General features: G+C 42.0%; 11 protein-coding genes across 11 annotated transcripts; 7 read left to right on the top strand and 4 right to left on the bottom strand.

The window, feature by feature from the left end:
- Positions 1 to 322: 322 nt before the first annotated feature.
- GGI43DRAFT_432378 (alkene reductase) lies at positions 323 to 1,438 on the bottom strand (the record flags this gene model as incomplete). Its single annotated transcript, XM_083209558.1, has 1 exon — positions 323 to 1,438. The coding sequence occupies one exon, from the start codon at positions 1,436 to 1,438 to the stop codon at positions 323 to 325; it is 1,116 nt and encodes a 371-aa protein (XP_083055233.1).
- Positions 1,439 to 1,797: 359 nt separating this feature from the next.
- On the top strand, positions 1,798 to 3,653 carry GGI43DRAFT_303172 (uncharacterized protein). The gene is made up of 6 exons (XM_083201571.1): positions 1,798 to 1,958; positions 2,020 to 2,310; positions 2,369 to 2,646; positions 2,701 to 2,819; positions 2,873 to 3,257; positions 3,315 to 3,653. Exons 1-6 carry the CDS (start codon positions 1,931 to 1,933, stop codon positions 3,603 to 3,605), a joined length of 1,392 nt encoding a protein of 463 aa, XP_083055232.1. The 5' UTR covers positions 1,798 to 1,930; the 3' UTR covers positions 3,606 to 3,653.
- Positions 3,654 to 4,490: 837 nt separating this feature from the next.
- GGI43DRAFT_432377 (dienelactone hydrolase) lies at positions 4,491 to 5,403 on the top strand (the record flags this gene model as incomplete). Its single annotated transcript, XM_083209557.1, has 3 exons — positions 4,491 to 4,540; positions 4,630 to 5,014; positions 5,077 to 5,403. 3 exons carry the CDS (start codon positions 4,491 to 4,493, stop codon positions 5,401 to 5,403), a joined length of 762 nt encoding a protein of 253 aa, XP_083055231.1.
- Positions 5,404 to 6,189: 786 nt separating this feature from the next.
- Positions 6,190 to 8,055, top strand: GGI43DRAFT_303167 (MDR family MFS transporter). Its single transcript, XM_083201570.1, has 2 exons — positions 6,190 to 6,445; positions 6,509 to 8,055. The coding sequence occupies exons 1-2, from the start codon at positions 6,275 to 6,277 to the stop codon at positions 8,003 to 8,005; spliced, it is 1,668 nt and encodes a 555-aa protein (XP_083055230.1). The 5' UTR covers positions 6,190 to 6,274; the 3' UTR covers positions 8,006 to 8,055.
- Positions 8,043 to 9,332, bottom strand: GGI43DRAFT_418908 (sialidase family protein). The gene is made up of 2 exons (XM_083207602.1): positions 8,568 to 9,332; positions 8,043 to 8,501 (listed from the first exon to the last, which is right to left on the bottom strand). The coding sequence occupies exons 1-2, from the start codon at positions 9,260 to 9,262 to the stop codon at positions 8,105 to 8,107; spliced, it is 1,092 nt and encodes a 363-aa protein (XP_083055229.1). The 5' UTR covers positions 9,263 to 9,332; the 3' UTR covers positions 8,043 to 8,104.
- A 1,260-nt stretch (positions 9,333 to 10,592) lies between these two features.
- Positions 10,593 to 11,148, bottom strand: GGI43DRAFT_418906 (uncharacterized protein). Its single transcript, XM_083207601.1, has one exon. The coding sequence runs from the start codon at positions 11,104 to 11,106 to the stop codon at positions 10,870 to 10,872; it is 237 nt and encodes a 78-aa protein (XP_083055228.1). The 5' UTR covers positions 11,107 to 11,148; the 3' UTR covers positions 10,593 to 10,869.
- A 423-nt stretch (positions 11,149 to 11,571) lies between these two features.
- Positions 11,572 to 11,981, top strand: GGI43DRAFT_418905 (uncharacterized protein). Its single transcript, XM_083207600.1, has one exon. It carries the CDS (start codon positions 11,627 to 11,629, stop codon positions 11,849 to 11,851), a length of 225 nt encoding a protein of 74 aa, XP_083055227.1. The 5' UTR covers positions 11,572 to 11,626; the 3' UTR covers positions 11,852 to 11,981.
- Positions 11,982 to 14,596: 2,615 nt separating this feature from the next.
- On the top strand, positions 14,597 to 15,522 carry GGI43DRAFT_418904 (uncharacterized protein; the record flags this gene model as incomplete). Its single annotated transcript, XM_083207599.1, has 3 exons — positions 14,597 to 14,898; positions 14,947 to 15,378; positions 15,432 to 15,522. Exons 1-3 carry the CDS (start codon positions 14,652 to 14,654, stop codon positions 15,518 to 15,520), a joined length of 768 nt encoding a protein of 255 aa, XP_083055226.1. The 5' UTR covers positions 14,597 to 14,651.
- Positions 15,523 to 16,858: 1,336 nt separating this feature from the next.
- GGI43DRAFT_388874 (uncharacterized protein) lies at positions 16,859 to 17,691 on the top strand (the record flags this gene model as incomplete). The annotated part of the gene is made up of 2 exons (XM_083204124.1): positions 16,859 to 17,409; positions 17,475 to 17,691. The coding sequence occupies 2 exons, from the start codon at positions 16,859 to 16,861 to the stop codon at positions 17,689 to 17,691; spliced, it is 768 nt and encodes a 255-aa protein (XP_083055225.1).
- Positions 17,692 to 21,958: 4,267 nt separating this feature from the next.
- Positions 21,959 to 23,334, top strand: GGI43DRAFT_432375 (Zn(II)2Cys6 transcription factor domain-containing protein; the record flags this gene model as incomplete). Its single annotated transcript, XM_083209556.1, has 1 exon — positions 21,959 to 23,334. One exon carries the CDS (start codon positions 21,959 to 21,961, stop codon positions 23,240 to 23,242), a length of 1,284 nt encoding a protein of 427 aa, XP_083055224.1. The 3' UTR covers positions 23,243 to 23,334.
- A 164-nt stretch (positions 23,335 to 23,498) lies between these two features.
- On the bottom strand, positions 23,499 to 25,299 carry GGI43DRAFT_388872 (major facilitator superfamily domain-containing protein; the record flags this gene model as incomplete). Its single annotated transcript, XM_083204123.1, has 3 exons — positions 23,499 to 23,800; positions 23,862 to 24,551; positions 24,648 to 25,299. The coding sequence occupies 3 exons, from the start codon at positions 25,297 to 25,299 to the stop codon at positions 23,499 to 23,501; spliced, it is 1,644 nt and encodes a 547-aa protein (XP_083055223.1).
- Positions 25,300 to 25,708: the final 409 nt, after the last annotated feature.

The following is a 25,708-nucleotide window of genomic DNA, read 5'->3' as shown; positions in this document are numbered from 1 at the left end:
TATAATACATGTAGGCAAGTGTTATATTATAGCATATAAGTGCTGTATTATAGTGCTATAAATAATAGTACTTATCTGCAAGGCCCACTTTTCTGGATACCAGTTACGCCTGCTTAGATGCTTGATAAGCTATCTGTTACGACCTGGTTCCCCGTAACAGTTGAATCCCTTATAATAGCTGGTTCCGTTACAGTAATTGCTATAATAGTGATTATTGGCCTAATCTTTTGCCCTGTTTGGCTTAACGGTATAACGGATCATTACACTATCCTTAAATGAATTATATAAGACATTTTGTATAGTAGCTAAATTTTCTTTTATTTCATATTAGAACTGTTTCAGCATTCTGGTTTTCAAGATACTGTATACTAAATGGATAATCAATATACCCTAATGCATCCTTGGCTGTATAAAATGTCTCACGTTTGTACTCAGTAAATTGCAACCCTTCCTTGACCTTATACACTAGATCTGGGTTTGCAATAAAGTATCTTCCATACATGACAACAATATCCTTGTGAGGATACTTACTGAGTAGCTTCTCGGCACCGTCCAATTTGTATCCACCAGCTACCAGAAGAGGTCCATTCCAGAGTTTATAAGCAAATTCCAGTGTTTCGCTGCCTTCGCAGTCATCGCTGCCGGATATGCGAGATTCTACCAGGTGAAGATAAGCCATATTCAGTTTACTAGCCTTGATGATGATGTCTGAAAATTGAGGGATTGGATTCGTCATTTTCATTCCCTGAAATAAACTCCAGGGGCTAAGGCGAAGACCGACTCGCTCCGGCCCTATAGCAGCAACGACAGCTTTCATGATTTCGTCTATGAAACGAGATCTATTCTCGATACTTCCACCGTATTCATCATGGCGCTGATTGCTACTGTCCTGATTAAATTGATCAATTAGGTAGCCGTTTGCACCATGAACCTCTACACCGTCAAAGCCTGCAAGCATTGCATTTTGTGCAGCTGTTGCAAAATCTTGTACTGTTTTCTTAATCTCGCCAAGTGTCATAGAGCGTGGTACTGGCGCGATTTCATCCATAGGAATGGGGCTAGGACCTAGAATATCGACTCCGTCCTTTTTAGATAACTCCTCATCCGCAGCACGCCCCATGGCAAAGATCTGGCAGAAGATGAAGCTTCCTTTGTCATGGACTTTATCGGTGACTGATCGCCATCCTGCAATCTGCTTTTCGTTCCATATGCCAGGTGCATTGGCAAATCCACCACAAGATTCGTACGAAATCAATGTGCCCTCGCTAATCAGTAAGGTGCCTGGCACAGCAGCTCGCTGACCGTAGTATTCGGCCATAAGTGGCAGGGGTATACGATCGTCTGTTGCACGGAGGCGAGTTAGCGGGGCCATCCCTATGCGATGCTTCACGACTATATCGCCGATTTTCAATGGTTTAAAAAGATTGGATTTATTCATTGTTGAGAAAAATTCTAGTTGAGATGCCTGTTTGGCTGTGATCTTTTCTGGAGGCATGAAGGTTTCGAAGGGGTAGCATCTGCGGCTTTATAGTTCTCATCTGTGGGGAAACAGGGCGCTGGAGATAGATAGCCAAGCATATATTCGATATTCTAAGTTGACGGGTTTCAATTTTAATAAACGGCTTGGCGTATTTCCGATTGCAAGACGGGGATGCCCATTATTAAGGTACTTCCAAATACTTCCAAATCGGGCAGTAAGGTATATCCCAAAAAGTGTGGTGGGGCTAGCGCCATTTTAGAAGAAACTACAGAACTGCGTGATTGGTAAGCGAGGCACCTGTCTCTTTCAAGGTTCCAGTCCAAGATCCTTCTGGCAACTCTGTACAGATTGATGCAAGAGCAAAAGAAGCAGAGCGCAGCTCATGTGTCTTGTTACTGAACCCCTTATAACCTACGTCAGAACGTGGCCCCTTAACTGGTGGCTGTTAATATGGTTTCCCAACCACTCGCGACAGATGGTATGCAATACAAATCCGATTCATCTCCTATTAACTAATCTCTAAGCATTATTGGTTGAAGAATTTAAATTCATTCCCATTAAAGACCCTTGCAGTAAACAGGATCGGGATGCGAATCGCTCGGCTAAGTCACATGCAGTCAAGCAAGCCCTCAAGGCGAAACGATTACTCGAACAAGGTTCAAAACGCAACTTTCGAGTAACGCTTTTAAAGGAGGAGCGTAATATGCTGGCTAATGGATCTCACTTTATAAATCCTCCAACGTTAATTCCGTCTTTATCTGCGAGCGCGATCGATCCGTTTGGTATGCTTCCTGTAGACACCTCACGATTGCAGGTGCTACTAGGGGACAGTAAGGAATTACCCACCACGAAGGATGTGAGTTTGTTTTTCAACGCTAAATAACATAGGCAGAGCTAGAAAAGCCTCTGAGCCGGTCTTTAGCATTACGGAGGAGCTCGCATTCCAAAGTTTTTACACTGTCTTCCGTATGGGCTTGACTGACCCTGCCCTTTCAAATGCAGTTATGCTTTCGCTATTGTTTGCGGTGACGAAGGGAAATTTGGACATCGAATGCTTAAGATACAAGGTCTGCGCTATCAGCTGTATTCGAGAGAAAGTGGCCTACGTAAAAGGGGCTGTGTCAGAGTCCACAATCGGAGCTATCCTTCTGCTGGCGGGTGTAGAGGTAGGCATCTATCCCAGATTTGGCTTGCAGGAATACTAAGTGCTCTGGCTCAAGGCTCAGCTGGGAATTACCTCTCAAGTCCAACTTCACATGGAAGCAGTAAGACAGCTACTCGAAATGTCTCGTAGTCAAGGTGTCTACCTTACGGTTGGCATTAAGCGTGCAATATTCTGGTGAGTCATACGTTCAATGGGAAGAGAAAGATCTGTACCTGACAATAGTATAGGCAAGACTTGAATGCATCAATTCTGTCAGGTTCTGACCGGATAGTTGATCACAATACCTTCTCAGAACTACTCTGGCAACGAGACCCATTCACACCTAGTTTCTATCAACTCCCATCTGGTTTTGAGAAAATATCACACTTATTAAGTGAGAATTTTATCGAAATACTTGAAGATCTGCATGCGTTGCAATGTATACGGAACTATTCGAGCTATACAAAGGGCGATCCTTTTCTCATGGCCCACATAAACAATTATACTGCCTCTATCCAATCAAGACTTATCAATTTGGTAATGCCTTCTCCCTTCCTGAAATGCTGCTATACTGCAGCATATATATGTTCTATTATGTTATGTTGCCATGCTTGGTGCGCTCTAGTTATTCCGGTAAGTTATATTGTTTTGACGTATCATGGATAAATTGTGCTAATGTGTTATATGAAGTCTTATTTATCCTCACAACTTCTTGATCAACTTCAAAAGACTGAAAACGATGTTATATGGGATGAAAACTCCGAATTGCTACTTTGGCTTCTTTATATTGGCGGTACATTTGCTTCCTCTGGATTTGTTCGATCAAGATATATTGATCTTCTTCGGACGAATATAACTATGAGGTTCCCTGTGACATATAACTCTTGTTCAAGAACACTTGAAATTATGAGAAAGTTTATTTGGTCAGACATTGCTTTTTACTCAGAGGCATCTATTCTTTGGGAAGAAATATTATTATAGATAACAGGAATACTAGTTATAAATGTTCAAGCTATTTTTTAAATAAATGATGAGATATTTTTAGATATTTTTAGAATAGTCATCTTGAAAATATAAAACGGTTGCAATGAGCAATGGACTAAGTATTATATTAATTTGCAAAAAGCTTAGTGACAGACCTCGTACATCTTTCGAAGTTCCGTGAGTAATTTTCTGCTTTGGACCCATGGCACTACCATCAAACTTGTATGCTCTCATATATTTCTATACCAAGAAGTAATGAGCAATATTGTCTCTGCAAAGAAAATGAAAGTTGCGTCAATCAAAGCTTTAATCTAAACAGCGGTTAAGTTAACACGAGATCAAATTACTCTCCATCACTGTTACTCTTTCCTGCTTTAGGTAGCACAATGCTATTGAAGAGCTATTTTTCTAATAAATTCAGCTCTAATACGAGAGTTGCAGATTATTACGTACAATCTAGCAGGGTAGTGCCACAAACAAGAAAAGTCCGCAGAGCTGTCCTCAAAGATACCAGTACAGTTCATAAAGCAATTTGTCAGCGCCTGTAGATAATTGCCGAAATAGTAAAGAGTTAATCTTACTTATCCTTTACTCTTATATCTGTCGAGAGTTAGCCTACAAATCATCTGGGCGCTAATAGCGAAATAGGCATTAGGTATCAATTTATTATTATTAATCAATAGAGGCAATTATTTAAGCATCTCCGAGATTAAACATACATAATAATATGCTGCTGTACTTGTCTTTATAGTATATATATGTATATATTCATGCCTTGGCAACCTTGAAATTTTGCTTGGCTCTTCTATCTCTCTATCTCAGTTCTATCTATTAAGTTGTTCTTATTACATTACATTCAAAGCCATAAGCTATCCAAATATCATGGCGTCGCATCCTCCAGGAAGTTGCTGCACGACTGGAACTCTTCATACGTATGTATCTTGTTATTCCGGAAGTTTCGGAACGTGCCGGAATATTTATTACAGTGTACTTAATATTAATACCGCGTCTATGTTCACAGAGGTGATCCAGAGGGAAAGTTTCTGAAGATAGACGGTGGAATCGATGCCTATCTCGCAACACCATCAGAACAAGATGCCTATAAAGGAGTTGGCATTCTCTTCATTCCAGAAGTCATGGGCATCTATGCCAATAGTCAACTATTGGCAGACAGCTTTGCTGCCAAAGGATACACTACTCTAATCCCGGATGTATTCAACGGGGATGCAATTCCACTAAACAAATTTCCAACTACTAATCTCTCAAACTGGATTTCTGAGGGATTTGATGGTAAAAATCCGCATACTACCGAATACGTTGACCCTATTATTATTGCAGCTATTAAAACACTAAGAGAGCTTGGAATTGATAGAATTGGAGGTGTTGGATATTGCTTCGGTGCCAAGGTAAAGCTGGTTCCTATCTATGAATCTAACCTACCTATTCAATTTTATGCTAACATTATTAGTATGTCATACGACATTTCAAGAGTGGTATTGAAGCCGCATTTATTGCACACCCAAGTTTTGTTGAAGAAGATGAGTTAGCTGCCTTGGCTGGTCCTTTGTCCATCGCTGCAGCTGAAATAGACCCCATTTTTCCGGCCTCCCTGAGACACAAATCTGAGGGAATACTTGCTAAAACAGGGCAGCCTTACCAACTAACTTTGTTTTCCGGAGTTGAGCATGGCTTCGGTATTCGAGGTGATCCGGATGTGAAAGCACAAAAATTTGCAAGAGAGCAGGCATTTGCTCAAGCAGTCACTTGGTTTGATGCTTATCTGATAAAGGCATAGAAACACCATTTGGAATCATCGAATCTCTTCAGCGAGGAGAAATGTTACGTTTTCCGAAACCAAGACTCATATCCCAATTTACCCGTTTCAACTTACTGAAACTAATAGTTGAGGGGGGTTTTGTTTGGGTATCTATAGAACAGTGATACATTTGTTACACAAGTGTACGCTTTGTGGGTTCGAAGGGTTATAGGAATTGCGTTTCCCAAGATTTTCATGCCACCAATATAACTTGCTTTCATAAATAATACTTTGTGTATCGCCCAAAGGCTGGTGTGAAATAAAGCTACATTTGCAACCGCCCCTGCTAAAACCAATAGTTCCACAGACTTACAAGCCTGGCGCTACAGATTGCCATGCTGTTACAATAATAGGACAAAAAGGGTGAGTTAATAACCCCAATTTTAGTAATTATTGTCTTAATGAGAATAATAGTTGGCTTTGTATTGAAAAGGTCTTGGCTTTCTGGTCCAGAAGTAGAGAGGCAGCACCTCTCCTCTGTAAAACCCGTGTGATTCGCGCGGCTCAATTGGACTAGCGATTCCTTGCTCAACAATTGTTATATCGGAACCAGTTATTTATAACATCCAATCGGTTATTGTTAGGCTGTTGCCTGCTTATATATCTGGGATAACTCACAAAAGTACTTTATGAGCTCAAGGATGTCTTGCAGTATGAGTCACCCGGCAATAAACTGGGGCCGAAATCTTGTCCCTCTGGCTTTAGGCTGTTATTTTTCTTAGTCATCCCATTATACCTTGTCACCAAAAGCCCCAAAATCCCTAAATATCGGCATGCTTATTCCCATTCTTCCAGTTTATCCTTCCAAACAATGTACTGTATCGAATTGGTTTTATTTCTATGAGCAACAATGGATGTTATCACAGTCTCCGAGCCTCAGGCAGCAGTTGCTGTATGTTTGGCAGAACCTTTCGCCGCGGAAGTTAATTTTAGTGAGAATCCTGTTGAGCCGCTCAATCTTATAGACCGCCCAAAGGTCCGCACAGCATTGCGATTATACGCCATCCTATCAGCGCTATATGTAAGTTACCTTACTCTATGCGAGGACATTGGCGAAAACCACCCGACTAACAATGCACTGTAGCTCACCCTCTTCATCGCTGCTCTCGATCAAACAATTATCGCAATATCTATTCCCACAATATGCGCCGACCTGCACTCCGCGTCGGGCTACGTATGGGTCGGTGGCGCCTACCTAATAGCGAATGCAGCTTCAGGCCCCATATGGGCAAAATGTAGCGACATTTGGGGTCGCAAGCCCATGCTCCTTATAGCAGTCGGTGTTTTTGCTGCTGCTAGCATACTGGCAGCGCTAAGCACCAATATGCCAATGCTGATTGCTGCAAGAGCACTGCAAGGCACAGCTGGCGGTGGCCTAATGCAACTGGTGACCATCACAATCTCGGATCTCTTCAGTGTGCGAAAGCGATCCTTATATTTGGGATATGTGGGGTTCGTGTGGGCTCTGGCTGGATCCGCTGGGCCACTAATTGGGGGGGCTCTTACGCAGTTTAAGACTTGGCGGTGGTGTTTCTGGATCAACCTCCCGATCTCTGCGATTGCGTTTGTTCTGTTGCTTCTGTTGGACGTCCATAATCCGCGCACAAAGCTAAGTGAAGGCATGAAAGTCATTGATTGGTTCGGAACTTTCTCCATCTTGGCATTAACTCTTTTACTCCTTGTTGGACTGGATTTCGGCGGCGCTATATTTCCTTGGAGCAGCCCGAAAGTTATTTGTTTGCTTGTATTCGGAACCTTGATGATCGGTTTCTTTCTGTTTAGCGAACAACGGCTAGCTAAGCATCCCTTAATGCCGCTGGGTGTGTTTAGAAGCTGGTCAAATAATGCAGTTTTCCTTGTTGTCTTTTCGCATGGCATGGTACTCATAGGCATCGAATATTACATGCCGCTATATTTCCAAGGCGTGCGGCAAACCTCACCTTTTGGAGCTGGTGTTTTACTATTACCGCTCATAGTAACACAAGCCGTAATAGAAATAATCTCTGGCATTCTGATCGATCGCACAGGACGCTACAGGGGGATCACATGGGCCGGTGCAACCCTCATGACGATAGGGACAGGGCTGTACATTACTTTTGGGTCCGGCACATCGGTTGCAAAGGTGGTCGGGTTGCAAATCTTTGGCGGTCTGGGACCTGCGCTTCTTTTCCAGGGGCCCATAATTGCTATCCAGAGCACTGTTAGCCAGGCCGATACTGCAGCGGCCACAGCGTCCTTGGGCTTTATTCGCAATCTTGCCATGGCACTGTCCATTGTGGTGGGTGGCGTGGTATTCCAGAACAGTATGGATAGTCGCCAATCAACCCTTGTTGCCGCTGGCCTTAGCCAATCCCTTATCGAAGCCCTCTCTGGTAGCATGGCAGCTGCAAACGTGGGTATTACGCGTACAATTCAGGATGCTTCACAGCGTCAAGTGGTCCTCGAGGCTTTCGCTTTTAGCGTGAGAAACTTATTTACATTATATGCATGCTTAGCAGCTGTTGCTTTGATATCCAGCATATTTATAAAGCACCAAGTGCTAAAGACAGAGCATACGGAGACAAAGACGGGAATAAATTAATGGTTGGAAGGTGGACACAGCAAAGTTTCTAACATCAATTGAATATATACTCTATTATTCCAATATACATTACGTTGGAGAGCATTATTGCGCCAGTGCTCAGTTGACAAGCTGGTAATCTTGACTGACTGCACCCAAGCCATCTTTAGTATAGAGAGCAAGGAAGTGGGTTTGATCGAGGGTATAGAGCCCAGGCCAGTGCGAGCCGGCATCACCAGTGACAGTAGTTGGGCCCCATGTCTGACCTCCATTTGTGCTAGTGACAACTTTCATCTGGGCCCCATCAATTCCATTGCCACCGGTGCCGGCCACGTCCTCATTTGTCATGAAGCTTGTAACAAGAGTGCCACCGACATTAACAACCTGAGGAGCACCGGCATTGGCCCCGTTTCGTGCAGTATATAGGCGCGACCGCTGTCCCCAAGAGTTGCCGTCATCATGGGACAGAACATAGTCGATGGTAAAGGGTCCGGATTCTGTATTCTCAAACACAGCACTTATTTGAGCAGTATCATTAGTTCATGGTCGCACTGGTATTCCCGAATGGTGGTGAAAAGCTTACATTAAGTTGCCAGAGTTGTCGATATTCGCGACACCAATCATTCCATCGCGCGACGTGCGGTCACCGCCAGAAACCTTGATCCAGTTCGACCAAGTCAATCCTCCATCAGTCGAACGCTTCATATAACCGTCCTGATCTGCAGCATTGTTCTCGGCGGAATAGTAACATTGCAGTGATCCATCCGCGGCGATACGAAGAAATGGCTCCCAGAGGCCATTAGGGGTACCTGGAGTGGCTGCTTGCTGCTCTACAGTTGATAAATAGAGAAAGCTAGCACCACCGTCATCAGAATATGAGAGGGTAATTCGGTAGTATGTGTAAGTGTCTCCTGTTTTATCATGGTTTCGGTAGGCGTATACAATACGCCCGCTAGGAAGTTGCAAAGGCATAGCGTTATCAACATCATGAGCAGATGAATCAGCGCGGTAGACTTCGCCAACAAAGTTCCATGAAGAACCACCATTGCTAGATCCAGCAAGGCGGAGAATACTCTGGCCGTTTTCATGAGCAGTATAACCAGCGATCAAACCTCCGTTGCTAAGAGGGCTTGCTCGAATGTATACTCCATTCGTATCAATGACATCAGGTGAGCCAGCCTGAGCCACGTTTCCGGGCGATCTTTGCTCGATACTGATAGGGTTACCAAGAACCCCAACAGGGATGAGTAGAGCTGAAAAAAGTTTATGGAAAAACATGGCTGCTTAGTATATGAATAGCAGGATAGGGATAGAGCTATAGCTGTTAAAAGGGATGCAGCTGTTATTTATAGTTCATGATGGCAGATATAAACTAAAAAAGGGAATCACTTTATAGGATCTTTCAATGATGTAAACATGCAGCCTGTTTCAACCAGGCTCTAGCTTCCTATCCCAGTATAGCCTAGTAACTATCCCCGCTAAAGGATGCTCACTTACGCTCCTTTGACTACTCCGGGAGTACTTTATAGGAAATTCCGAAAGCTTTTTAACTGGCTGTATAATAAGAAGCATATTCTCCTACTAAATTGCGGTTGTTATTGTTTCTGAAATAAAGTGGTGTCACAATTCTCGGACCGAATATTGCATCTTGGCGTTCTACCTCAGGGCTAAAAACAAAGAGGACGGATATAACACCCTGAGCATTCTTCGCGAACTCTTGCCTCTAGCAGCAGCTGATAAATTGTACGCGTATTTGCTTGGCTCTACTTGGAATATATGTTCTATTTTCTCAATTTTGAAGACCGTCACTATCTAGATCGCGCTATCCAGAATTGCATTTTCACGATGAAGCAGTGGTGGCTTGATTCAATCGAGCACCATTTAAAATTAATACTAGCTTTAACGCCATGAAAGATAAATAAAGAGTGCCAGCGCGCTAACACGGCATCGAACAGCTGGTGAAGTGCAAAACTATCCTGAGAGCCTCCATATCACGTTTTCCTGCCGTAACTATTATTGTGGTCAATTTGTACATGGTTGTGCATTTTCGTCCGAGGGCAGTTGGGGTGGTGTATTTCCCGAATACCGCATGATCTAGGCACCAGTATTCCCTTGACTCTCAAATCCACAGTGGTTGCGGTGTGGTGTTGATGAAATGCCCTATTTTACGGAGTAGTACTGGCTTTCGCATAGAAACGTCACCCACTTTGTGGATGAGCGTATATGCAGTACCCGCTTGGAAGAAAAGCGTATATGCGCGCGCCCTTTAGCGTCGAGGCTTGGGTTGATGCGGCCCAATCCGGAGCAGACTTGCTGTTTCAAACTGATTTTGGCGGTTCTACCTACGGAGTATTACCTGTCGATAGAAAAGGGGTGGCGTAAGTACTAAGTACAAAACTAAGATAGCCGGAGTGGCTTCTTGGCTCTTGCACGATGATATTTTCAATAATGTCTACAACGGGATATTGTGATCCTTGTAGTGACCATCGGCAGTTCTGAAGATCCGCAGGTGGATCTTCGGGTTTAGCAACTGGAAGCGGGGCCTATCTCACGATAGCGATAAATCGCAACGGGCATCTTAAATATTAACCTTACGGCGGACTCAGGGGTGTTCCTGGTGAAGCGGTTAAGTAGCAAGAGTGTTTTTTTATGCGTCTGGTGTGCCCTCAGCTAGACAAATATTTCTCTGCCCTTCAAGGTCCTACCGCAAGGTATTACAACTGGAATTTTCCAGCGCTTTCAGATCAGCGCCCCAAGAAAGTAATCTTTGCACGACACTCGTGCGCTCAAGCCCTTGCACATTAATCTTGAACAGCCAATTGCAAAGTATCGCGAGGATTGCGGGGAGGAGTGAGAAAGAAACAACGTGTATACCAGCGTGCGACTTATACGGGTTTTTGCCCCAGATCTAAGCTGAAATAATGAGCTTTTCCGATTAAGTGACTATAGTGTAAGTATATGACACGATTCACGTTTGTCTTTGCGAATTGCAAATTCATAAAGCAGGCTGTTTCCTTCGCGATTCGCTGCGCTAACTTGGCTGCTGCCATTTGTGGAGTTGCTGCCGCTGGTAAAACGGCAGGGGAGAGGAACGCTGAGTGAACTAGTCCGAGGGTTATCATCTATAGTTTCTCCCATCACTAGACTGCTCTTATCTATTCTCCTATTTTTACACTAGGAATCATGCCTAATTATCACCTCGCAGCTTATTGCTTGTACAAAGAAAATACGAATGCCTTGTTCATCGATGTACACAATTGAACTTGGGCGGGGAAAGGCGGTAGAAGGCGAATTTGCGAAGATGGCAGCGTAATAGCGGCCCAATTTGTTGACATGCCGGCAGTTGACGTTTTTACCATTAAATTGTTTCTCACGCCCTGCCCCAACGGATTAAGGGATGATTTTCTCCCGTCGTCAGATGTAGGATCCCGTATGAATAAAGCGCTTCCCATAGAGAGAGCTGCCGTTGTACAGGCCAACATGCGGCTTGCAACCTTGGGGAGGTTCACTCTGCAGCTATTGAAAGGAATCTCACAGCTGTCTCCAACAAGTTCTGCTCCAAATCTAGTCAAAGATAGGTCAAAAATTCTCGAGGAGCTGCAAAAGTGGAAAGAGAGCTTCGCAGCTATCGAAAAGTCGAAAATGTGTCAAATAAACTCGCAGGCTCGCCTCGGTACCACATTTAGCATCTTTTTCAATGTCGTACTCCGGCTCGTTACCACACTAGCCACCCGGCGTCCAGGGTCCCAATTAAAGACTACGGAACCAATCTTCGATGAACTACTCGCATTGGCACATAAACTAGAACAGCTCAAAGCGGAGGTCAACCAGCAGCTCCTGAATGACTTTCTGATGAAGACCCCATAATTGGATACTTTATTGATCGAAAGTCATTTGAACCATAATCAATAACATTTATGGAACATATATTGCCTTGCGCGCACGTATAATTGGCGCGTCAGTAGTTTCAAGACTCTGGTGCAGTGCCAAATTTGACGGTTTATAATAGATGGCTTTGTGAAGTTAGGGAGATACACAATAAATTCGAAATTGTATTCTTCTCACCAATCAATTCAAATACGAACTATGGTATACTTGTTCCAAAGTGTTCTGACTCTGCAATGTAGTTACTCTTATTCAGGCCAATGGTAGGGACCGCTGCACTGCGCTTCATTGCACTTCAACAAACTCTCTGCATCCGGAACCGCAATAACATTGTATTCCGTGTTGGTGAATATCTAGTTGTTCATGTATTTGTCAAATCTAAAGTTTCGGAAAAGCATAACGCAAGGCTGTATAATAAAACATATTGTCATAACTTCGGCTAGAACTTATAGCGCGCGGATATCTTCAAGGCTCTTGGCCGACATTGTTCCAGTACCATCGAAACGAGCCATTCGGCGGCGGTATGTGGAAGAGGTCCACCTTTTCGTCAACATGAAGAGTATTTGGCAACTTTCTCATTCGTCTTTTTGGTTCATTTGTTATTAATGTTTATTGGATGAAGCTGATTACGCGAGTCCTCATATGGGCACCAGACGGTAGGAGCTGCGGGTTAAGATCCTGCGCGCGCTACGTTTTGACCGGATGACAGAAAAATTAGGGTAGGCGTCAGTCTGTGCATACTTAGGGCCGTTGGGTTTGCTATTTGTGAAATTCTTTGTGCGTGATATTGTCCCTTTTCCGCAGCAACAACGCAGCGCGTACAATAAATATGACGTTATATTAGTGCTATATTGATCTTTTTATAGAATTCAATAGCGTGGCTTCGTTCAATGAAGTATTTTGGTTTGCGTTTCATACAACAGTATGCTCAGATAGCCCAGTGTGGGCCGTTCCGTCTGTCGGAGAAATTGTGCAATGAGCCAAGCCTAACGCGGCCGTTGCCAAGGCAGAGCGGTGGAGTTAATCTTGGCGCAACTGTTATATGTGTATCACTGCATAACTCTTGCGCATTCGAAAAGAATAAAAAGAAAAAGAGAGGGAAAACATTTACTTTTGGACCATAGCACTCAACTCTCAGTCCTTTTCGAAATGGCGCTTATTACAAGGAGTGTACACAGAGATAATGCTTGTACCTAGTTGCATGGGTATACTACTGTTAACACATGCTCGGCCAGAGTCCGACATCCTGGCCTGATTCCATCGTTTTAAAAGTATGTGAATCGAAATATTACGAATTGTTGCAGAGATAATTCTTTATGTGGTTATTTCAGTGTAAGATTATTATTTTCACTGCGTTTATGTTATGCCCTGTGGCTTGAGAAGAGACGCAGCCGAGCTCTTTTGTATATAAAATCCACTACTACGAGTTCTATAGAAAGTGATGGTTCTTAATTTCCCATTCATAATTTTAACTTAGAATATTTAGATTGCGTGGACTAAATTTGTTGTAAATAGGGGCACCCACATTGGAAGTATCAGTACCTAGGCGTGCAGGGGTTGTTCTAGCTATAGTGTATAAGTAGGGGAGCTATATCGCGTTATAATAATATAAGGCTAAGCCAATTGAACCTATATTTTCCACAAAATTGTTGTCACACTATTCACTGGGAGGCGAAAAATATTTGCTTTATATCGAACAAGAACTAATATAGCGCAACCAAGGGCCCTCATAAATCTATTGGAATAGCAAGGTAGACAGGTTTACTAAATAGCTAAGCATTTCGATACAAATAAATTTCGTTAAGTCCCACTTTCCTCCATCCATTACATCGTTAGAGAGGAAGCACTAAGTGTCTATTACACAACATAGGCGGGATTTATAGGGGCCATAGCTAAGAAGCCTACATTATATCCATTACTTAGCCTAAGCTTTGCAATCTTTGTACTTGTAATGACTTTTTTGTTTAAATAGCTAATGTATTATTAGAAAAACTTTAAATTGAGATTGCAGCCTGAATGCCTTTTTCACAAGATTTTAACCCGATCAAAAACTATTGAGCCATTGGAATGGGTGGCGTTTATTATAGTTACCCAGAGCCTGTGGTACTCCGAATACAACGAAGCCTTTATGTTGATTGAAAGAGGCAGTTATGGTAGATTGGCGTGAGGCTGATTTATGCAAACATTTGAATCACTAAAAGGCCATCACACATAATCTCTCTCAGTCGAGAAAGGCTTGCATGCTGAGCAATAACATTTTGGGCAATAACAGTAATATTATAGTTATAGAATGACCAAACCATCTTTGTTATTGTAACGTAATGGGAGGCAGTTGCATTCTCCCCCGCTCTTTCGCTCTGTAAGCTTGTAGCTTAATGCAATGGGGCTGTGAGCAACATAGCCACCTCCCTTCTTGAAGTTCATTACCAAGCACGATATGCATTAACATACCTGTCAGTTTTGGTGCCTAAATAAAGCTTATCTTGTATTAAGAGTAGATGAATGTAGTAAGATTCTACAGATTTCTGATCTGCCCAATGACGTAGCGTTGTGGCTATGTAGATTAGGTATTTTGGATCTTAATAAGTGGTATGGCATGACTTACAGTTGCTTTCAAGCAAGGAAGAATTGATATAAATACTCTTCTTCTTCCTATCTAAAAGATTGCTCTTGTAATTGTGTATGTTCTATTTCAACTGGAGATTCTGCAGTAAGAAAATATATACTGAGTAATCTGGATTCCTTAAATTATTACCTTTCTTTCACAAACATATCATTTACCATGGTTACTCTTCGGGACTCGTTGTTTTGGATCGCCGCCAATATAGGCATGAGTCTGGCTTCAGTGCCCCAAGCAGCTGTTTATCGTGGACCCGCAGCTTGTCCAGATTGCGCCGAGGCCGTTGCGCAGCTTTTGAGCACTTCTCCATTAGGATTCAATGTTACATTTGTTGGTCCCACAGAGGCAGTCGGCATCAATAGTCAAGTTTTGGCTCTGATGGATGTTTATGCCCAGCCTGGAGGTGGAGGTATATAGATTTGGTCCCAGATACACGGATAATATTAATATGTTGCAGATGTGGAAGACGCATGGAAAGACATGCAACAATACGCCAAGCCTATTCAAGATTTTGTCTCCAGCGGTGGCCGCTATATGGGTTTCTGCGTCGGCGCATATCTTGCCGATAACAGCCCTGGATTTGGGCTAGTGCCTCAGGGAGATGGTGTCGGTGAAGAAATTGCTCAGCCCGGGGCGCAAATTAACACAACAGATGACACCATTATTAACGTTGATTGGACTTTTTCTACTGGAGATGCAGCAGGCAAAACGCAACAGAAACGTTGGCTGTACTTTCAAGATGGCGCAGTGATGAACATTGCTCAATCCCCGACTTCAAAAATACTTGCAAGATACTCGAGTAATGATAATATCGCAGCATCGCTAACGCCATATGGGAAGGGTTGGGTTGGCCTAGTCGGCCCGCACCCCGAAGCAACCCAGGACTGGTGTAAGTCTCACCGGTATAGAGGCAATTTGAGCTAAATATTAACATAACGATAGATGATGACAACGGTTTTACAAATCCAGAGGGACTGAAATTCGATATTGGATATGATTTTATCGAGACTACATTCAAGGGCTTTGTTTAAATATACCATACTATTCAAATAGTGTAAGAAAAATATATTTAATATTACTCTTAGGGTTATGTTAATGTAAAAGCTTTGCCGGTTATTATGCACAGAATCATCGTAGTTGTCAATGAAATGCCTGATCTTTGTTTGTTAGTAAATGCTAGGTTGCAAATCAATAACAATATGGGTTATTTGATCAATGCTGCTGTATTGCATTAGCTAGCCCGAAGAAGCCATCTTCATACAATATGGGAAAAAAATTCCGTCGCGGATCAAGTCAATTGTACGGGCACTTGGCCAGCATAAAATCTTGTTGCATAATGGGTGTCAAGTTAGTTAGAGTTGATAACCTCTACCGTGCAGTACCCGTATGCATGCAAGCAAAAGCTTTTCAATGCGTTTGTCTTTACGTTAAGGCGACAGGAGAATTGAATACTACCTTCACCACCTCTGCGAGCGCGTGTGAGAACTGCCTACAACGCGACTTATCTAAGTGTCTCTGAGAGATGCCTCGGGACTGATGACTGAGTTTACCTAAGCACGCAATGCACGGTTGAATGACGCTGATAGGAGCACAGTGACAACTCCTCAGCTTTCGCAACCAAGTACAGCATCCCCAGAACACTCAAACTAACACCAAAGATTACTGGCCAATTATTTTAGGTGCGCTGTCACTTCCTCCTGACAAGCTTTCGTTGTAACGGCATTTATTCTTTCCAAATGAGGTCGAATTTATGTATTTAGGTACCTTCAAAGAGTTTAGTTGCCGAGTCTACCAATGAGAAACCCCAATTTGCATTACCACTAGTAAAACTAAGCAACCCAAGCCATACATGAATTAGTGGGCTAAATCCACTGTGGACCCTATATTTACAGCCAGGCAATCATACTCGCAAGCGTTCTAGCCATAAAACTATTCCCAGTTGACTTATTATTTCTGCATAACAGATCGATTGGGAAGATGAAGGGGGGATTTCACAATAGCCTATAGGCCCGCTCGGGTCCAAAGCCTCTTTGAGCTCTAATTATGACACAAAAAGCCTCTGGACTAACATTGGAGATAGACCGAGGGATCCTTTGAACTTTGCACCTGAGAAACTAACTTACGCAATCCAAGATTAAAAAGCTGCGACCTTCGGGATTCACCGGCGCTGCCAGGCAATTACGAATGGCGAAGTGGATCTGTCGACGAGTATATATTGACGTCTATTCTTGTTCGTAGCGGAAGAAGATAAAAAATACGAATCATAAAACCATCTACCTCACTTAATATTCTGAAATACTTATTTAACATTTCAATAAGGTATTGGCAATACGTTTCCCATAACCAGATTTCAAGAGAAAATATCCGCAATGGCAAACACAAGCAAAATTATCTTCCAACTGAGTGTTCAACCTTCATTTTTTGAGAGCATCGCAGCATGTCCCAACGGGAGTCTCCTCCTTACACGTCAGGACGTTAATGAGCTTTGGGAGGTAGATCCTGCCACAGGAACAGGCAAGTTTATCGTTACGATTCCAGGTGTTGAATCTCTCACCGGTTTCTGCAAGGTCTCTCCTCATGTCTACGCCGTGGGAGCTGGAATATATCACGTGGCGGCCCACGAGGGCGCGGTACCCGGAAGCTTCAGCCTCTGGATCGTTGACCTCAATGGCACTAAGCCACAATTTTGTCAAGTGGTCAAAATGCCAGAAATTGGCCAGCTGAACGGAATTGCCACTTGGAATGCCAACACTATTTTGGCCGCAGATTCATATTTTGGCAAGATTTATCGCATCAATCTCGTGGATGGGACTTATTCCGTATGTATTGATAATGATATAACAAACAACCCTCCTCAGAATCCAGTGAAGATGGGCGCGAACGGCATTAAGGTCCGAAGTATTGGTGGAATAACCTATGTGTACTATACCAACACAACACGTTGTGTTTCTGTCGCGTACCTGTTGACGACAGAATCACATCCAGCGGCGAGGCTGAGGTGCTCGCCCGTGGTGTTATCTCTCCGGATGAAGCCGCTAACACTTCGTTTGAGGCTTTTGCATCCAACAACGGCGGCACTCATGAACATGCAGCAAGCCAGTCCTCATCCGGCGTTCTTGTCTCAGGTTTTATGCCAGATGACTTCTGCTTTGACAAGAATGGGGCAGCATATGTGACGACACACCCAACCAATATGCAATAAAAAGTGCTATATATACTAATTGGTAAAGCAAAAAGAAAAGATTCTAGATTAAGTTATAGTAAATACTTGAATCCAAAAAGGTTGCGTGAGAAAGATATAAAAGAGTTGCCTTCAGGGCTCGAAAGGACGGGGGACTTTGTAATAAATCTATAGCTAATGAAAAGCCATTATATTATAAAATACACACTGTTCTAAGAAATACAAGCTAGGCAAGATTGCTGGAGCTTCAGCACCGGCTAGCTGCAAAAGGGGGGAAAAGGAGGAATTGTAGCTTTAGTACTCCCTACTGTAATTCCCTATTGTAATCCTTCCAAATATTAGACCGTAAATTTTAATATATATCTCTCCACTATTTACTACAATTAGCCAGGAGAAAACTAAGGACACTTCGGGAATTAATTGATATAGAATGACCCACAATGTAGTACTTCAAGAGAATACAGCAAGGCAATACTGATAAACTTAGTTGTATTTCAAATACATACCACAAGAAGGATCATAAATACTGGCTTGTTATAAACCTCTCTAATATGCATTATATTGAGTATATTCACTTGAGTTGCTTAGTGTGAAACGCTATAGAGAGTAAAAGAACGTGATACCTACCTTAGGCTACTTGTATAATAGCAAAGAGATAAAAATGTTGGTTTTTGTGAAGTTTGATAGCATTTGAATAGGAATTTGAGTAGCAGATTAACTAGAATATCGATTCTAGAGGTCAAAGTTGGAGATAAAAATTGGGGCAGGCAACAAGACTATAATCAAGGCCGGCTACAAGCCCCCTGGATTCGAATTTTAAGTCCAACCTGAACTGGCTCTCTTGCGGGCCTTTGGACGCCTAGTCTAGCCCATTAGCCAAGCATCTGGGCAATCGGCTGTTGTCTAGAAATTATCCCTGAAAGCGAGATTAAAGAAGAAGAGAAATTCGACCCTTTTTTGGGCCTTGGTTGCATTACGAGTTAAAGACTTGGTCTAAGGTTGTTAGACAGCAACGGTGGTGGCGATCTAGGACAAGAGAGGCTAACTGCAGGGGAGAAAAAACGTCATCCAGGCCGTGGCCTAGTATCTAAACCTTACCTAGTTTAGAATAGCGTTACAACGGAAAATACAACTCGGCAGATCTAGTATGCAATCCGGAGTTTAAGGCAATCTAATACCGCGGAAGTTAAAGCTCCGGCAAGGCTCCTCCTCGTTTATGCCTTGCCAGCTACAGCAGGTTATTCACTGTAACAGCAGTTTATTAAATTATTAAATTTCATATTGGTATCTCATATGTTTTAATATTTTATTAGAAAATTTAATTGTTCGGACCTGAAAGTAAAATAATTAATAACAATATTATATGTGGGGTTTGTACCAGGCTAACCCGTTTGTGATCCTTCGAATAGAATGTAGCGGAAGGATTCAATTTGCTTCTTCAGGGTACTCCGTGTACAACAACAACAACAACAGCTAAAATCTTAAGGAAACAGATAGAGTTAGCAAATATTAAATGCAAGGCAATGAAGATGATGAACTTTGCTCCACAGCAGACTAGTAGGCCAATTATGCTTCTAGCGACAACCGGCCTCAAATTCTCTATGCTGACAATATCCTAAACCCGAGACCTTTTTAGGAAGAAGCTGTAATACTGTTTAGCAGGGGTAGCCCTGTCCTGACCCTGAGCTATTCTTTTAACTCTGACCTTTGTATGCGTTAACTACAAGGGCTATTCGGCCCTCTTTGATAGAGGATTTTAACTAAGGGCTAGATAAAGGAAACAATAGTGTTATTCTAGCCAAGGCCAGAAGAGGAAATAGTGTTGCAAGGAGCTGACCGAATAGCAATCAGGAATCAGCCTTGGAGATGGCTATTAAACAGGCTTACATATAAGTTTAGTATAGGGATAGGTTTATTAATAGCTATGCAAAAAGTAACTTTGTGCTATATTATAATCTACAGGGCTTTAAAAGCTATTATTACAACTTAGTTTACCATAACAGGTTTATATTTTAATCTTAGCTAATTTTATTATATTAATTGCTAGAATAGTAATTTTTAACTTGATATTTGAGTTTTAGAAATATAATAATATTATATATATATATATATATATATATATTAAAAAATAAAATTTTATAAATATAAATATAAATATATTTCCCTTGTAATTTTTTATTAAATATATACTATTACTAAAATAATAAAAATTTGTTTTATTACATTATAATAGACTTATATAACTGTATTTATAAATAAAATCTAGATTACATTATACTAGTATTAGACTTTACTAATATAATATAAAGTAATAAATTATATATATAACTTTTTATTCAGTTGTCTTATGTATCGGAAGTAAGCAGTTGTGCTATTGCCGAAAGGACAGTAGTACTATTGCCGAAAAGACAGTAGTACTATTACCGAGAGGGCGGTGTCGGAACTAGTGTCCAAGGGAATACAGCACTTGACAGGGGGCTAATACTAATTGCATTGTACGATATTTAACCTTCCTTTATCGATCTATTTGATGAGTGCTGCCTTAACTAAATTACGCCACCTTTATGGAACAATATTGCCCTGACTAGAAAAGGGGAAATCGGCTAGACCGAAAGTCTAACCTTGCTGTTGTTTGAGGGATTTTCCTGTTTCATCTGGCCTTGTATAGCTAGCTATGGCTTAATATATTCCACTTAGCTATATTTAATAATTCTTGCTGTAGTTTTACTTGCTTGATTTCAAGGGTTTTTAATCTAATATTTAATATTCTTATACTATTTAATATATAATATACTATCTAAAGTTATAGTTACTATATACAAGTAATAATAATTATAATAATTTATTATTTATAAAAATAATTTAAAATATATAAATTTTTTTTTAAATAAATATTATTATTTTAATATAAATCGAATAAACTTTCTTTATATATATAATAGTTATATATATATTATTCTTATTTTTTTTTTTTTTTTTTTTTTTGAATTTCTTTTATTTTTTAAATATTATAATAAGCTTGTAAACCAAGTTATACCTCAGTTAGGTCACTAACTTCTTTTACTTCCAGGTGCAGCTAGGCTTCTTTATAAAATCTTACAATAGCTTGTATCAAATAACAAGGGCAACATATATTCTCTCTTATAAAACAACCCCCAGCTTGGTATAATAATCTCGATCCTCCAGGAATAAAAGCTCAGCACTACCTATTCCTGGCGGCTAAATTAAATAAATATATTACACCTTCTTATATTTATGTTCTATTAATTATATTAAAAGCTAATTAGTATTAATATATTTAAATTAAATATGTTAATTTATTATTTTATTTCTAAAAAATATAATTTTATATATAATTTTAAAATTTTAAAATTAAAAAATATATTTTATATTTTATATTTTATATTTTATATTTTATATTTTATATTTTATATTTTATATTTTATATTTTATATTTTATATTTTATATTTTATATTTTAAATATTTTTTAAATTATATTAATTTTTTATTAGTTACTATATCAAATTAACTTGAAAGCTGTTATAAACGTTATAATTTAAATTAAAAATATACCTTAAAATAAATAGATTAATTAAATTATAATATAATTTTACTCTCAGGGTATATTATTAAAACCTATATGTAACACCTTTAAGCTATATCTCTTCAGCTGCTCTGGCCTCCACCAGCTCTGTAACATGCCCTATAACATGCACTTTACAACACCTATTAGTAGTAAAGCCTTTGTAGAATTTCTCATAACCTAAACAACAAGCCAAAATCAAACCCAAGGCAGCTAGCATTTCGTAATTGTCATGGAACAATTCATTATGTTATTTTGCTAAACAGGACAAAAGATCAGGCCAATATACAATTGTAGCAATTATTGTAACAGAGCCAGCTGCCTATAAGGGACCAACCTACTTCAAAGGATCAGGTCGTAACACTATAGCTGCTTATAATATTCCGATCTTCAAAAATTAATTGTAATTTAGCGCTTATATTTTTACTGCATATATAAGCTGGCGGTTTATTAATTGTAACTTAGTGCTTATATTTTTCGCGCATACACGAGCTTATGGCCTACCAAGCTGTTATATAACAGTATAAAGAACCATACTCAAAGGTAGCTTTTACTTAAAATTCCGCAGAGGTGTAATTCATTTACCTAGAATTCATCTGTCTCTCTCGAGTTTTTACCTGCTGTTCAGCTGTCTTCTTCGTTCTGCTAAATTTTGAACTACTGCTTCTTTGACCGTAATTCACGCTCGTTGTTCTGCATTCAAGATGGGGGGCGACTTCAACACTAGAGCTCCTTGGAAACGTTCCGCATGTGATCGCTGTCGTTTCCAAAAGTTGCGATGTTATCGAGATGAGGGGCGATCTTCCGGCGCATGCAATAGGTGTATAAAATCTGGAATCAAGTGTGTCACAGGCATGACCCGCCCAACTGGCCGTCCGCCAGCACGGCAGCCAACTATAATCGATCCCAACGAGCTTTTAACACCACCAAAGACGGGTGATACATCTCCTGTCGATGTCAGCATCAATAGGACGGATATTGGCATTGTCAATCTAGAATTCGATTTTTCTCTTGACAGTGTTTTGGATAAAATTGGCATCCAGCAAACGGACCTCACCCTGAGCAACGACCTTGATGACATTTGCTCATTCTCTCCTCCACTAACAAGCCTGCCCGGTACTCCGCCCGCCGCTGAGATACCACAGCATGCCCGAGGGGATCTCGATTCATCAACCCAGCCTACCGGCCCGCCATATCAATTTAGCAATTGTTTACTCATGCCGAAGGCCGGTCCTACGGATCTTGGGCTGCCAGTGTACAACATTGACCATGTCGAGATACTACTATCCAAACTGCATTTGGATCTCTGCAACCAACTATTTCACGTCCGATCAGCATCGTGGGACGTGCAGGACGCCCTGAGGTTCACCATGTCTCCAGAGAGCAGCTGCAGCCACGATGAAGAGGTCGGGAAGGAACACCCCCTAGTTTCAGTCGCCAGAGCTTCAAGAGAACTGGAAAGACTCCTAGCCAGCCTTCAACCGTTAACGGGGGTAGTCGAGCACACTCCACTGACAATGTACCACACTGGTCCATCGCCTCTGTGTACCACCCAACTCCTCGTGGCATTGTCCTGCTATCTCCAGATTGTCTCCATTGACGACAGCATCTTCACCGCCGTGATTGAATACTTAGCTAGCGGCGGTCCCCCGACGCCCTTGACAACTTTAGCACCGCCACATTACCAAACATCCACACCCACGTTATACCTGGGCGGCCTGCCAATTCTACCCAATTGGAAACTCTGTGGAACCCTGCTGGTGCATCAAATAGAATACCAGCTGGAGCGGATTGAGACTTTGTTTGGCCTACCAGAGCACTACCGCGTTTCGACAAAGCCTGGAGATGATGGCAAGGATGTAGTCACCGGACTATTTGCAGGACAGCAAAGTCAGTCTCTTCTCAACGCTGTTTTCCGCCCCGGAGAAGACCACACGCGATGCGTTCGTTCGCTAAAATCGAAAATGCGACAGATGAAAGATTTATAGGAGATATTTCATTTGTAAGTCACCATAGACATGGGACCTAAAGAAGAAAAAAAAGATTCGTGAGAGTAACTTCCAATATTGGGTGGAGTTTTGTAAAATACTATGGAATACCGTTTAGGGCGTTATTTACAGGTTACAGCTTTTCTATCATGATGAAATATAGAATCTACATTTGCATACTTTCTCTATCTCTCTAAAATCTCTATACTGGCGCCATCTCATGTATCGAAGAAAGTCAATAAATTTATCGCAACCACTAAACAGTCTCTACAACCACTTCTGGCTTGCCTCCAATCGTGGTGTCTTGCCCACGCCGCATCAACTCCAACATCCTTGCTGCTTCAGAGGCATACTTACATTTAGAGCGTATCTTCGGGCCATACTTATAGAACAGGAACGGGATAGGCACGCATCCAAGCGCCAAAAATGCAGGGATAGAGCTCGCCCATTGATCTCCGAGATTCGCATACATTTGGGTGGTAAACAGTGGAAATGCAGTACCGAAAAAGGATCGAAGCATCGAGCCAGCCGCCAGCACAGAAGCAGTATAGATAGTGTCTGTACACAGGTGAGCATGTGCATTATTACCAAGGATCACGAATAAAGTATCAAAACTTACAACAGTCAATCAGATAGCTGATCTGCGAGATGAAGTTTAGAACAAGTCCACACGAAAATAGCAAGGCGCCAATAACGGGTGCGATCCAATGCACCGAGGGATACGTCGTCCATGCAAATAGAAACAAACCAATTGGAAGGATAACAGAGCCCACCATAGACGTACTCAGTCTGGCTTCTGGTTCAACCTTTTCCCCTTTTGCCTCCATTGTCTCGCACAGACGGACATAGCGTTTATTGTCCACGCCTGACAATGCCGTGGCAAGACAGACGCCAATAGTGACCCCGACAAACGGAAGCCCAGCGAGGCCTTCGTTCCAGCCCCGGGTACCTTGGAAGACGGTGGGAATTGCCGCAAAAAGCATGTATAGTGTGCCATAGACGATAGACATGTGCAGCGACATCAGCAGGATAATGGGTTCGAGAAACAGAAGAACCCAGGGGCGCGAGAGAGCGACGGAGAGCTCCTGTGTGAGTGTCTTGGGCGGCTCTCCCGCATCAAGACGGGATATATAAACACTTCCCGTCACCTTGGAGAGGGCTTTCGCTCGAGATCGCAAGATGTACGGCGTATATGTTTCGGGGGTGACTAGTGTGGTAGCAATCCAAACCACACCAGCCATGATAGCGATTAAACCGAGAGTCCAGCGCCAGCCCTTGTTCTCGTCTAGAAAACCACCGACAATGGGTCCTAAATATATAAATCAAGAATCAGCAGATGTCCATCACAAGAACTGAAATGGCAAAAAGGCTGTATGGAAGAAGTTCAGGGGTATCTACCACCTACCAAGTGCCGGCCCTAGAAAAGGAGCCGTGACAAACGCTCCCATCGCCGCTCCGCGCTGCTCCTTGGTCAACATGTCTGTAATGACGCCCCCGCCATTCGTCATCGATGATGAACCGAAAGCGCACCCGAAGAAGCGAAAAAGTAATAAGGCTTGAATGTTAGGCGAGACCGGTGCCGCCACACTGAACGCTGTGAATGCCATAAATGAAATCACATAGATAGGCCTGCGGCCGTACAACTCGGACAAAGGCCCCCAGATCAGCGGTCCCAGGGCGAACCCTAACACGAAGAGCGCCAAGCCCAGTGTGGCTACCTCCTCAGACACGTCAAAGTGCCTCTTGATATCAAAAATGCTGCTGGCGTATATAGAGCTAGCGAAGGTCACCACCAACGCGGACATAGCCTGGAGGGCAGTAATGGTCCATTTTCGCGCCATGGGCATATTCAAAGGATCCTGAGAGTCATTTTGCAGAAAATCGATAATGTAGGGGTCGTCGGCTATGCCGTTTCCGGAGTATTGATGGTTACAGACATCATCGTCGAGGCGCGTGTTGAAGAAATTAGATAGGATCCCGGATCTGCTTCGAGGGGCGTCCTCAGCTCGCCGTGTGTCGTCGGAAGAGGAGACAGAAGGCTCAGGAGGAGCGTCCATGATGGAAATGACAAGACAAGATGGACAAGAATATTCGTGTCGAGGTTTAAGATGCAGATGGAGATAAACTCATGAATTTTTATATACAGCTATTTCAATATATATAAACCACCTTGTGAAGCCTAAAATCGGAGTTTTAGTGACATTAAAGCCCTCGGCAATTATCTACGGATTTATAAACTTGATGACTTATTTCGGAAGTTTGCGTTCGGACTTTCAGTGACATGAAAGCCCGCGGCAACTATTTACGGAATTATAACACGGTTCTGACTAGGTAGTTCGGCAAAGTGGGGTAATAGGATGATTTTAAATCCTGCGAATACGATCGTAAATAAATATTGTACTAAAACGAAGTCCCATAATTTCTGCAGTCGAGCTAACTGTCGTATACACTACCAATAAAATTGCC

This window comes from Trichoderma evansii (genome assembly GCF_050947405.1).
Source record: "Trichoderma evansii strain SZMC 28006 chromosome Unknown GGI43scaffold_41, whole genome shotgun sequence".
In the NCBI taxonomy this organism is placed as follows: domain Eukaryota; kingdom Fungi; phylum Ascomycota; class Sordariomycetes; order Hypocreales; family Hypocreaceae; genus Trichoderma; species Trichoderma evansii.
This window is presented reverse-complemented; position numbering and strand designations above follow the sequence as displayed.

What these genes read in the sequence shown, in the direction of transcription:
- GGI43DRAFT_303172 (XM_083201571.1), top strand. Translation starts at nt 1,931, where the DNA reads ATGGTTTCCCAACCACTCGCGACAGATG. An exon ending in GCAGGTGCTACTAGGGGACA is followed by an intron (nt 2,311 to 2,368) that starts GTAAGGAATTAC and finishes TAAATAACATAG; the next exon opens with GCAGAGCTAGAAAAGCCTCT. An exon ending in TTCTGCTGGCGGGTGTAGAG is followed by an intron (nt 2,647 to 2,700) that starts GTAGGCATCTAT and finishes CTCTGGCTCAAG; the next exon opens with GCTCAGCTGGGAATTACCTC.
- GGI43DRAFT_303167 (XM_083201570.1), top strand. Translation starts at nt 6,275, where the DNA reads ATGGATGTTATCACAGTCTCCGAGCCTCAGGCAGCAGTTGCTGTATGT. An exon ending in CCATCCTATCAGCGCTATAT is followed by an intron (nt 6,446 to 6,508) that starts GTAAGTTACCTT and finishes AATGCACTGTAG; the next exon opens with CTCACCCTCTTCATCGCTGC.
- GGI43DRAFT_418908 (XM_083207602.1), bottom strand. Translation starts at nt 9,262, where the DNA reads ATGTTTTTCCATAAACTTTTTTCAGCTCTACTCATCCCTGTTGGGGTT. An exon ending in GACAACTCTGGCAACTTAAT is followed by an intron (nt 8,502 to 8,567) that starts GTAAGCTTTTCA and finishes TGCTCAAATAAG; the next exon opens with TGCTGTGTTTGAGAATACAG.
- GGI43DRAFT_418906 (XM_083207601.1), bottom strand. Translation starts at nt 11,106, where the DNA reads ATGATAACCCTCGGACTAGTTCACTCAGCGTTCCTCTCCCCTGCCGTT.
- GGI43DRAFT_418905 (XM_083207600.1), top strand. Translation starts at nt 11,627, where the DNA reads ATGTGTCAAATAAACTCGCAGGCTCGCCTCGGTACCACATTTAGCATC.